Consider the following 12500-nt stretch of genomic DNA (forward strand, 5'->3'; position numbering starts at 1 on the left):
TGATGATTTATACATTGCATTCTTTTAGTCAATATTTGTTTTTGTGAAAACGTGACTATACACCCCAGATTATTGTTATTTTACATAAACAATAATATTGATACTGTTGTTGATGTTATTCATTTTTGTTTGGCTACTTTTGGATTGTTTTGTGTCATGTTTGTGTGTCCTCTCAATTGTTCTGTTGATTGCTGGGCCGGATTTGGTTTTGGAATTGTATTATTATGGTATTGTTGTGTATTATTTTGTTGGATTGATTCATTAAAAAAAATAAAATACAATTAACAATAATCTTACATTATCCATACAAAAAATTAAAATAAAGCAACCGGTGCTGCATAAAAAATGTCAATTTAATGTTACAATTTTAAAACTGACTAAAAACTGTAAGTTGGAAATATTGTTATTTTTAAGAGAGTGAATATTGGTCGTTTGTGTAATAATTACGATATATTTCTGAAAGTGTGTTCCAATCTTAACAAATGACTATATCTAAAAACTATGTAAGATTGTTTTAACGATATATTTAATAAAAAAGGGAATATTTGTTGCAGGATTGTCATTTGCATACGAATCATGAAACATTTCTGAAAGTATATTGCAGTTTTCACAAATGGCTATATAGGTTGTAAATATTGCTTTTTAAGGATATATAAGTTATGTTAAAGTTAGAGTGAAAATGTGTTGCATTATTGTCATTTACATATTAATGATGATATAAGTCTGAAAGGGTATATGTTACAATTTTAACAAATGACTATATCTAAAAACTTTGTAAGTTCCATCCATCCATTTTTTACTGCTTGTCCCTTTCAGGGTCGCGGGGGGTGCTGGAGCCTATCTCAGTTGTAAATTGTTTTTGTTTTTTAAACGATACATCAAAATCAGAGTGATAATTGGTTATTATTGGTCATTTGCATATCAATTATGGTACATTTCTGAAAGGTGCTATGATTTTTTAAAATGGCTATAACGTTGTAAATATTGTTTTTTATTTAAACAAAACAGATATTCTTAGTTGCATTATACTGTCATTTATTATATTTTGTATTCCAACTATGGCTGAGCGTATTGTTACAGTTTATTGAAGTTTAGCTTGTTTTATTTTGAAGGTATGGGTTGTATTATATAAGGTCATTCGCATACTAATTGTGATATTTACTTAATAATAATCATTCCCATATTGCTCATTTGTAATTATTTTTTTAAATACTACTTTTTAAAAAATGCATTTTTATGATGAACAGGCTGCAATTAGGTGCATTTGCAGCGTGCTTCCCCCCAACATTAGTGCATCAATTTGGCAGTTTGGACGCATTTTGGCAGTTTTTACGCACGCATTTCGGCGCCATATCGCGCCTTGGCGGCTTTTGCCCGGGTGACACGTAGACATTTACGTTTTCCATTGTGCCATTGTTGTTTCCACACCAGGGCCGAGGACACGCAAACTGAAGAAGAAGAAGAGCAGCAAGGAGGACAAGCGGCCGAGGACGGCGTTCACGGCCGAGCAGCTGCAGAGACTGAAAGCCGAGTTCCAGGCCAACCGCTACATCACGGAGCAGCGGAGACAGTCCCTGGCCCAGGAACTCAACCTCAACGAGTCCCAGATCAAAATCTGGTTCCAGAACAAGCGGGCCAAGATCAAAAAGGCCACCGGCTACAAGAACGGCCTGGCGCTGCAGCTGATGGCCCAAGGACTGTACAACCACTCCACGACCACCGTGCAGGAGGACAAGGAGGACAGCGAGTAGACTCTCTCTTATTTAAACCCCCTATGGACATCAAATTTATATATAAATATATATATATAGCCGCTGCAGTTATCATGTCGTAAACCGTATCTTCCATTCGTTCTCGGTATATCGTCTCTCTCTGCATTGCGTGGTTGTTCCCCCCCACCCCCTCCCGCCCCACATCGTTTTAATGTGCAGCTCCTTTCACGGTTATCGTTTCACACATCGCAGACGCAAAGCCAAAGATTTTTCATATGTTCACATGTGTATATATATTAAAAAAATAAATACATTGTAAAAAAAAAAAAAAAGTAATAAAAAAAAAAGACGAGCGAGATTTCTTTCTTTTTAATTCTGAAAAAAGGGAGTTGATGTGGTTTGGCGCAATAATGCCGAAATGACGCAACCTGTTATTCAATGTGCGCGTTTTTTAATTTTTTTTTTAAAGAGCTGGAATTAAAAGGGAGACCAAAGTGACGGAACCAATTAGAAGAACCGCATGAAGGATGAAACACACACACACACACACACACACACACACACACACACACACACACACACACACACACACACACGCACACACACATACGCGAGGGCGTACAGTAAGTACAGTAAGTGGAATTAAAACGTCTAAATGTGCAACCTGCGCCGTTATATTAATTTCTCTATTCAGCCTTCTCTCTGCCGCACAAAAATAGTATCGTTCCAATTGCTGGTCACGTGACCTCATTCGGGAACAGATTCACATAAAACACTTAAAATCTATACATTTATTGAAAAACACTAGATTTAATATTAAAAAAAAAACTTGTTTGGCGTACAGTAAGTGGAATTAAAACGTATAAATGTGCAACCTGGCGTTGTATTAATTTCTCTATTATAGGTTTCCTTAAACGCACATGCGCACTGCGTACAAGATAGCGTTCCAATCGCTGGTCACGTGACCTCATTCGGCAACATAAATTATTCACATAAGAAACTTAAAATCTATTAAAAAAACCTCTATATTTAATTAAAAAAAACCTGTTTGGCGTACAGTAAGTACAGTAAGTGGAATTAAAACATCTAAATGTGCAACCTGGCGTTATATTAATTTCTTTATTCAACCTTCTCTCTGCCGCACACAAATAATATCGTTCCAATTGGTGGTCACGTGACCTCATTCGGGAACAGAAATTATTCACATAAGACAATTAAAATCTATACATTTATTGAAAAACACTAGATTTAATATTTAAAAAAAACATCTTTGGCGTACAGTAAGTGGAGTGAAATCGTCTAAATGTGCAACCTGGCGTTGTATTAATTTCTCTATTAAAAGTTCCCTTAAACGCACATGCGCACTGCGTAAAAGATAGTGTTCCAATTGCTGGTCACGTGACCTCATTCGGCAACATAAGTGATTCACATAAGAAACTTAAAATCTATTGAAAACACTCTATATTTAATACAAAAAACAGTTTGGCGTACAGTAAGTACAGTAAGTGGAGTTAAAACGACGTCTAAATGTGCAACCTGGCGTTGTATTAATTTACCTATTAAACGTGCCCTCTCTCGTGCCCATGCGCACTGCATACAAGATAGCGTTCAAATTGCTGGTCACGTGACCTCATTCGGTGACAAAAAAGATTCAAGTAAATATATATATTTATTGAAAGCACATATTATTTAATAAAGAAAAACAAAACTGTTTGGCGTACAGTAAGTACAGTAAGCAGAGTTAAAACGACGTCTAAATGTGCAACCTGGCGTTGTATTCATTTCTCTATGAAACGTTCCCTTAAACGCACATGCGCACTGCATACCAGATAGCGTTCAAAATTGCCGGTCATGTGACCTCGTCCGGTGACATAAAAGAGTCAAGTAAATATATACATTTGATGAAAACACTCATTATTTAAAAAAAAACAAAAACAGTTTGGCGTACAGTAAGTTGAATTAGAGTGACTTGTAAATGTGTCAATGATATTAAATTAGACAATTTCTCCTGCTTATAAGGAAAAATATCAGCCGAATTGCTGGTCACGTGACCTCATGCGGGGGAACATAAACGATTAAAATAAAACACTTGTGTTATATAAATCAAACAAAACACTAATTATTAAATAAAAAAAGCTGTTTTTTTTCTTCCCAAAAAAGTGGGAAATAACATTAATTACAATAAATACAAATATGATACATTTGACTCAACATGTTGATGAATGTCCACAATTTTAACAATAACAAAACACAAGAACCTAAAACACGCAGAAAAACACGACCATCCTCCTTTAACAATTGTATTTTCTTTTATTTAAACTAACAAATGAATTCACAGGTCGAGCAGCTCCCGGTTCTATAGTTGTTGATTTTTTCCCTTCATATTTCCACAAAAAAACGCATTTTTTAACATTTATTATTCAAACAAACATAAGACAAGAAAATAATATCACAGCTCGAACCTATTTTCCGTGCAATGAAAATAGTCGGAAAAAAGCCTGCAGTTTGGAATATTATGGAAAAATCTGTGCTGTGGGAACGTGTCCGGTACACACGTGATTGTGTGTGTGTGCGTGTGTGTGCGTGCGTAATGATGTAATTAAGAGCTAACAAGCCTGCAGAAGTCTGCATGCTTTTAGGCGCCTTTAATTATTTCATGCAATTGCAGCACAACTAGTGCCTACAGAGCAGCACTTGAAGTATATGTTTATATGTTTATAATTGATTTCAGGGGCTTAATTGTGCGAGTTCATGTGTAGGTTATTATTTCACGGCTCTTCAAAGATAATTGACATTCCCTCTCAACGTTTAGCCCGTTTGTTTGGACCATTATTGGCGCATCGTGCACAATTTGATCACATCTAATAAAATAAAACACAAGCTAAATAGCAATTACATTTATTTGCATGTGCAAACATATTTTTTTTAAATTTATGGATAGCTTTTTAAATAATTGCAAAATGTCAACATTGTATCAGAATCAGAATTAGCTTTATATTTAGATTAGGTACACTCTCTTTTCAATGTAAACAGTAAATAAGGATGAAGTAAAATTACTTACATAACTACATGTGCTGGTTAGTAGTGCAGTGGTGCAAGAGGATGACGACGTGAACATGAGTTAGTGCATTCGTTATTTATCATTGTGTTTTTTGTTTGCAGTGCATGGTGTTGAACTAAAGTGTGCAAAGTGCGGCCCGCTGGCCATTTTAGGCCCGTGGCTATAGTTTACTGGCCCTTGGCGTGGTATGAAAATCAAATGAATCCAGTATTAACGAGGCCATTTAAGACGTACACAATTGTAGCTTGAAGAAAACACAAATTAAAAACACGAGTGCTTCCTTATCAGCTGCCAAATGTCATTATTTTCATTCCGTTGACCATTTTGTATTCAAGTTGACCATCTGTCGCTGAAAAAAATAATTTTTTAAAGCATATTGCATGTGTTTTTGGGAAAAAATAAGCATTTTCAAGCATAAAAATGACTAAATGAAGTAAAAAATACCACAGTAGTATTGGCCATAGACGAGACCAAACCAAGCAGAGCGCGCTGTTCAGTATCGTGGCCCCTGATTGGCTCAGGGAGCCTTCAGTAGTGTAAAGGTGGGTGTTGTTTAATGTCAAAGCTCTCATATTGTAGCTATGAAAATATTGAATTTATAATTAATGATTAATACATTGCGTAATGTATTTTAAGCAGCTGTTACTTTTTGCTGTTTATTTCCCCTCCGCCTTGTTATTTTTATAATTTATTTAATTTTTTCCTAAAATAATACATTTTATTTGACTTCACCAGGGTTTTTTGTTTTGTTTCAACAAATACACTGTAACATATGCTGTGCAATGTGTGTGTGTGTGTGTGTGTGTGTGTGTGTGTGTCAACAAGAGCAAGGACTTCATGATACGATACAGTATTGCGATGTGTATATATATATATATATATATATATATATATATATATATATATATATATATATATATATATATATATATATATGTATGTATATATTGCGGTATATTGGGATAGTCTACAGTATATAGTTTACTGATAAATGTAAGATGCAGTCACGATCTGGCCAAAACATGATTTTTTTTAAACATAAAAAAAGAAAGAAATTGATATCAAGACAAAAAAATCGATAAGAAAAAAAAAATAGCTTAGGTGGTTTCATCATCTTTAATGTTCAAAATGTATCAAAGTGCTTCCCGCGTTCTTTCATTTTCCAGTGTATGCGGACCTTGGTGGAAACATTTTTTGGACAAGCGCCTAATAAAAACCCGAACCATAAACACAACCCAGCAGGCACAAGACATTGATACAACGTTGATTATATGTACATGTCCTTTAAAACTGACCATTAACAACATTGCAAAATAGTTGTGCTTGTAAATTCAGACAACGTTGATGTCCCAACGTTGGATCCACGTTGTTGGTTGGGGAGTCGACCAAATTTCAATGGTCAAATCAACGTCACGACCTGACATTGAATAAACGTTGTCAAAAAGCATGTTGTTTTAACGTCGTATTTGTGTTGGAATATTGGTTGGGAAATGACCAAATTTCAATGTTCAAATCAACGTCAGAACCAAACATTGAATAAATGTCGTCGAAAAAACACATTGTTTCACCGTTGTATTTGTGTCGGAATATTAGTTGGGAAACAACCAGAATTCAATTGTCAAATCAACGTCAGAATCCAACATTGATTAAACGTCATCAAAAAGCATATTGTTTCAACATTATATTTGTGTCGGAATATTGGTTGGGAAACGACCAAAATTCAATGGTCAAATCATCGTCAGAACCCAACATTGATTAAACGTCGTCAAAAAGCACATTGTTTCAACGTTATATTTGTGTCGGAATATTGGTTGGGAAATGACCAAAATTCAATGGTCAAATCAACGACAGAATCCAACATTGATTAAACGTCTTCAAAAGCATGTCGTTTCAACGTTATATTTGTGTTGGAATATTGGTTGGGAAACGACCAAAATTCAATGGTCAAATCAACGTCAGAATCCAACATTGATTAAATGTCATCAAAAAGCATATTGTTTCAACGTTATATTTGTGTTGGAATATTGGTTGGGAAACAACCAAAATTCAATGGTCAAATCATCGTCAGAACCCACCATTGATTAAACGTCATCAAAAAGCATATTGTTTCAACGTTATATTTGTGTCGGAATATTGGTTGGGAAATGACCAAAATTCAATGGTCAAATCAACCTCAGAATCCAACATTGATTAAACGTTATCAAAAAGCATATTGTTTCAACGTTATATTTGTGTCGGAATATTGGTTGGGAAACGACCAAAAATCAATGGCCAAATCATCGTCAGAACACAACATTGATTAAACGTTGTCAAAAAGCATGTTGTGTTGTAGAACCTTGGTTGGGAAATGACCAAAATTCAATGGTCAAATCAACGTCAGAATCCAACATTGATTAAACGCCATCAAAAAGCATGTTGTTTCAACGTTATAGTTGTGTTGGAATATTGGTTGGGAAACGACCAAAATTCAATGGTCAAATCAACGTCAGAATCCAACATTGATTAAACGTCATCAAAAAGCATATTGTTTCAACGTTATATTTGTGTCGGAATATTGGTTTGGAAACAACCAAAATTCAATGGTCAAATCATCGTCAGAACCCAACATTGATTAAACGTTGTCAAAAAGCATGTTGTTTCAACGTTATAGTTGTGTTGGAATATTGGTTGGGAAACGACCAAAATTCAATGGTCAAATCAACGTCAGAATCCAACATTGATTAAACGTCACAAAAAGCATATTGTTTCAACGTTATATTTGTGTCGGAATATTGGTTTGGAAACAACCAAAATTCAATGGTCAAATCATCGTCAGAACCCAACATTGATTAAACGTTGTCAAAAAGCATGTTGTGTTGTAGAATATTGGTTGGGAAATGACCAAAATTCAATGGTCAAATCAACGTCAGAATCCAACATTGATTAAACGTCCTCAAAAAGCATATTGTTTCAACGTTATATTTGTGTTAAAGAATACTGGTTGGGAAATGACCAAAATTCAATGGTCAAATCATCGTCAGAACCCAACATTGATTAAACGTCATCAAAAAGCATATTGTTTCAACGTTATATTTGTGTCGGAATATTGGTTGGGAAACGACCAAAATTCAATGGTCAAATCAACGTCAGAATCCAACATTGATTAAATGTCATCAAAAAGCATGTTGTTTCAACGTTGTATTTATGTTGTAGACTATTGGTTGGGAAATGACCAAAATTCAATTTTCAAATCAACGTCAGAACCCATTAAATGTCATCAAAAAGCACGCTTAACGTTAACGTCAGGACCAAATTGAACCTGTTCTCAACGTTGTTTCAATGTTATATTCAATACATTTCCTTATATCATCACTCAAAATTGTAGGGCTTGTATTGGATCTGGCTAGATGCTGCAGATGTACCTATAACATGGTGCTGAAAAAAACTATGTATATATATATATATATATATATATATATATATATATATGTATATATATATATATATATATATATATACATATATATGTATGTGTGGGAAAAAAAAATCACAAGACTACTTCATCTCTACAGGCCTGTTTCATGAGGGGTTCCCTCAATCATCAGGAGATGAAGGCCTGTAGAGATGAAGTAGTCTTGTGATTTTTTTTTTCCCACACATACATATATTGCGCTCTACTACGGTATCGAGCACTATTTTTTGGATAACCTTATTAAGACATATATATACATATATGTATATTATAATAATATGCATCTTTTCCAATTTAAAAGCTTCCCTGAGGGAAATATCAATCCACTAAAATGTACAAAATGAATATGCATGACTCCATTTAGTAGTGAATTGAGCTAAGGCCTTGTCAAATGTGTCAATTTTAAGGAATGGATTCAGGAGGTTTGTGATGAAAAAAGACACACACACACACACACACACACACACACACACACACACACACACACACACACACACACACACACACACACACACACACACACACACACACACACACACAGAGGCCTTAATGTGACTCTAAATTCAGTTTGGCCATCTGGCCTGCATGTGTGAGCGGAGGTGAAAAGGCTCTTCACGGTCAGCCAAGCCCACAGCTCCAATGCCATAATGATAGTCTAATTCCCTGCTGCGAATGCGGAAGAGGATCTCATGACAGTGTATTTAAAATTCATACAATTATGAGACATAGCGAGAGGAGAACCCCCCCGTCCGTCCCACCTTGCCATTTAGGAAAAGCCGAGGGTTTATCTGTAAAACAAAGAAAAGCCCGGGATCGTTTGCATAGCTCGCATAGTCTGCCTTGCAGGCACAATATGGATTTAATTTATATGCAAATGAGGGTAATAAAAAGGAGAACACACACTGGAAATCTCTTATGCTTAAATTGGGATTCGGAGCAGGTAGCATCATCAAGGTTACATCATCTGCAGGTAAACAGGTGGATCCTCACACCTATCCACTCCACTTTGTCGGGTAAAATGACACGGGTGAGTCTAAACACACACTGAGGAAGTGTCAAAGGTGCGGTGACCTTTTCACCGTCCGTCACTAATCACACTCGCACACATCGGTCTCTCCACGCTGTTACACTTCCTGCACATTTATACACAAATCAGATGCATTTTTACACGCTGACACGCACAACTATGTGAGCTCCACCATGGCACGCTACAACATGCAAACTGCTCACATAAGCATCGGAAATGACACACTAGGGGTGTCCAAAAGTAAAAAAAATAATAATAAAATAAATAAATAAAAAAAAGGATGTGGGGACAAAATATGCTCAAAACAATCCATATATCATGGTCAAATCATCTTAGCTTTGTGTTATCGGTGACAAATTCATAAAAATATATTCTTAATAATGCATTAATTGGATTTTTTTTTTTTTTTTGCAATTCGCTGAGCCGGGCCGCCGAAAAAAAGAGCAAATATGGCCCCCAGGCCGCTCTAATTGGACACCCCTGCTGAGTGTTTGAGACAAAAAAAGGTACACATGACTGTCAGATGACAATAAAAGCAAACAAATATGTTTTGAAATATGTCTCAAAATGGTTCATTATGTGATCTTATCCATATACTTTTTCAAATGTTCTTGTAAACAGACCATAAAATATATACAGTATATATATATTTTTTTAAATAACATTACAAAATGCAGCTAATAAAAAGGTTAAAAAAGCCAACAGTATTATAATAATGCTATATGAAAATACAAAAATACTAATCTATAAATCCATTTTCTATAAAGCCCGTCAATTAGTCTTTATGGCGGGCTGGAGCCTATCCCAGCTGTCTTCACGTGAGAGGGCTCACAACCAGGACGGTTCGCAAAATAATCATTGATACACACAAACCAATAATTCTTAATTATTCTTTTTTTTTAACATAACTCCCCTTTAGGGCACACACATTAATTCACCCCCACCCCAAACTGAAACATTAATGAAAACCTGATATGTTTTTTCATTTTTTGTAAACCACTGCACTTGATAAACAAAATAAAAAAAATTAGCTAAGATCAACGACATATTAGAACAAGTTTTTAAAGTCAATTTAAACAAATTGTTCTTTTTTTAATGGAGATAGAGTGATTACATCACTGGATGTGTGTTTTTAAACTGAAATAATACATATAATACTGATATATATATATATATATATATATATATATATATATATATATATATATATATATATATATATATATATATATATATATATATATATTTACTGTATAATACTGTAATTTGAACATTTCATGCACCTGCCATGATTAAGGATACTGTATAGATAGATCAACGTGTACAAGAAGGTAAGAAATACCCAATTGTAGCTTGAACAAAACACAAATTAAAAACACAAATTCAAGAAAAATGCCAAATGTCACTATTTTCATTCTGTCGACAACTTTGTCTATCGCTGATTTTTTGGATAATTTTTTTAAAGCGTATTACATGTATTTTGGGGAAAAATTCATAATTTTCAAGCATAAAAATGGCTAAATGGAGTTAAAAAAAACTACAGTATTATTGGCTATAGACAGACCAAACCAATCAGTATCGTGGCTCCTGATTGGCTCAGAGAGCCTTCAGTAGTGTAAAGGTGGGTGTTGTTTGATGTCAGAGCTCTCATTAATGATTTGCTGACCAAAGGAAAAAAACAAAATAAATGTTGATTTTAAGCGGCTGTTACTTTTTGCTGTTTATTCCCCCCCGCCTTGTTATTTTTATATTTTCTTGTATTATTTCCAAAAATAATACATTTTATTTGAATTCACCAGAGTTTTTTTTTTGTTTCAACTAATACACTGTAACATATTCTGGGTAATGTGTGTGTGTGTGTGTGTGTGTGCGTGTGTGTGTGTGTGTGTGTGTGTGTGTGTGTGTGTGTGTGTGTGTGATGGTCAAGGACTTCACGATACGATACAGTATTGCGATGTTGTGATATTGCTATATATATATATTGTGATATATTGGGATAGTCTACAGTATATAATTTACTGATAAATGTATAATGCAGTTACGATCTGGCCAAAACATGATTTTTTTTAAACATAAAAAAAGAAAGAAATTGTAATCAAGACATTGAAAATCGATATATCGTTAGAAAAAGCATCACAATATTTTGCTATTTTGCTATTGTTAATGACTGTAAACCCCCATTTATTGCTGTTAATTAGTTCTGGGCCTTACCATAGTAAATTAATTTCCACTTAATTGGAATGATTAAATATAACTAAAACCATTTTTTATATATAGCTATAGCATAAAAATGATGTTTACGACCTTTTTTTTTTTTACATTATTAGAGCATTTTAGACATGGACTAGCGCCTACACAGTCACCTTGTTTAGTCCAATATAGTAACTGCTGTCTGAGGCTGAGCCAATCAGAGGCCGCGATACTGAACAGGGCGCTCTGATTGGTTTAATCCCATCTAGTGGCCAATACTACTGTAGTAGTCTTATTCTTCATTTTTTTCAGGGTTAAATATGCTTGATTTAGAACTGAAAATACGTAAACTATGGCTGTAAAAAAAAACAAAAAAATCCGCGTTGAAGTGAAGCCTCAAACTTCAAAGATGTGGCGACATGTACTTCCAGAACAAACCATTTCCACATTTAGTTCTCACTGTGGGCAACTCTGCTCCGGATTTATAATGGGCTGTCAGCTGGACCATATTGGACACACACACACACACACACACACACACACACACACACACACACACACACACACACACACACACACACACACACACACACACACACACACACACACACACACACACACACATTTACAGACAAAGGGTGGCACGGAGAGGGAACCTCCCACAATGCAGCTGGGTGGCAGCCGTGATCTCAGTGAGCTAAATCCAGATTACATGGAGGATTCAGGCAGCGCCACTTGTTTACTCTGCCCTTCAGGGGGGGGGGGGGGGGGGGAGTGTGTGTGTGTGTGTGTGTGTGTGTTTGCATGTGTAAAATTCTAACATTGGTTTCTGGGCGAAAAAAATAAATATCCCAGTTTTTTTACCTCCGAGTTTGAGGTCGCTTCTTTTGCATCAAAGCCAAGGCTGGTAAATAAAAGGCTGCAATGACATCAATCAAACTCAGCAAGTCTTGTTTTGCTAAGAAAACACACACACACACACACACACACACACACACACACACACACACACACACACACACACACACACACACACACACACACACACACACACACACA

The 12500-nt window shown here is 35.2% G+C and overlaps 1 protein-coding gene across 1 annotated transcript in view; it reads left to right on the top strand.

Moving 5' to 3' along the window:
• The window catches only part of LOC133622347 (homeobox protein engrailed-1-B-like), a 6379-nt gene extending 913 nt beyond the window's left edge, over positions 1-5466 (top strand). Inside the window, exon 2 of the mRNA XM_061984976.2 lies at positions 1432-5466. Within this exon, the coding sequence (XP_061840960.1) occupies positions 1432-1751 (320 nt within the window). The 3' untranslated portion in view covers positions 1752-5466. The remainder of the gene's footprint in view (positions 1-1431) is intronic.
• The last annotated feature ends 7034 nt before the right edge of the window (positions 5467-12500 follow it).

The sequence above is a fragment of the Nerophis lumbriciformis genome, linkage group LG23, assembly GCF_033978685.3.
Source record: "Nerophis lumbriciformis linkage group LG23, RoL_Nlum_v2.1, whole genome shotgun sequence".
In the NCBI taxonomy this organism is placed as follows: Eukaryota; Metazoa; Chordata; class Actinopteri; order Syngnathiformes; family Syngnathidae; genus Nerophis; species Nerophis lumbriciformis.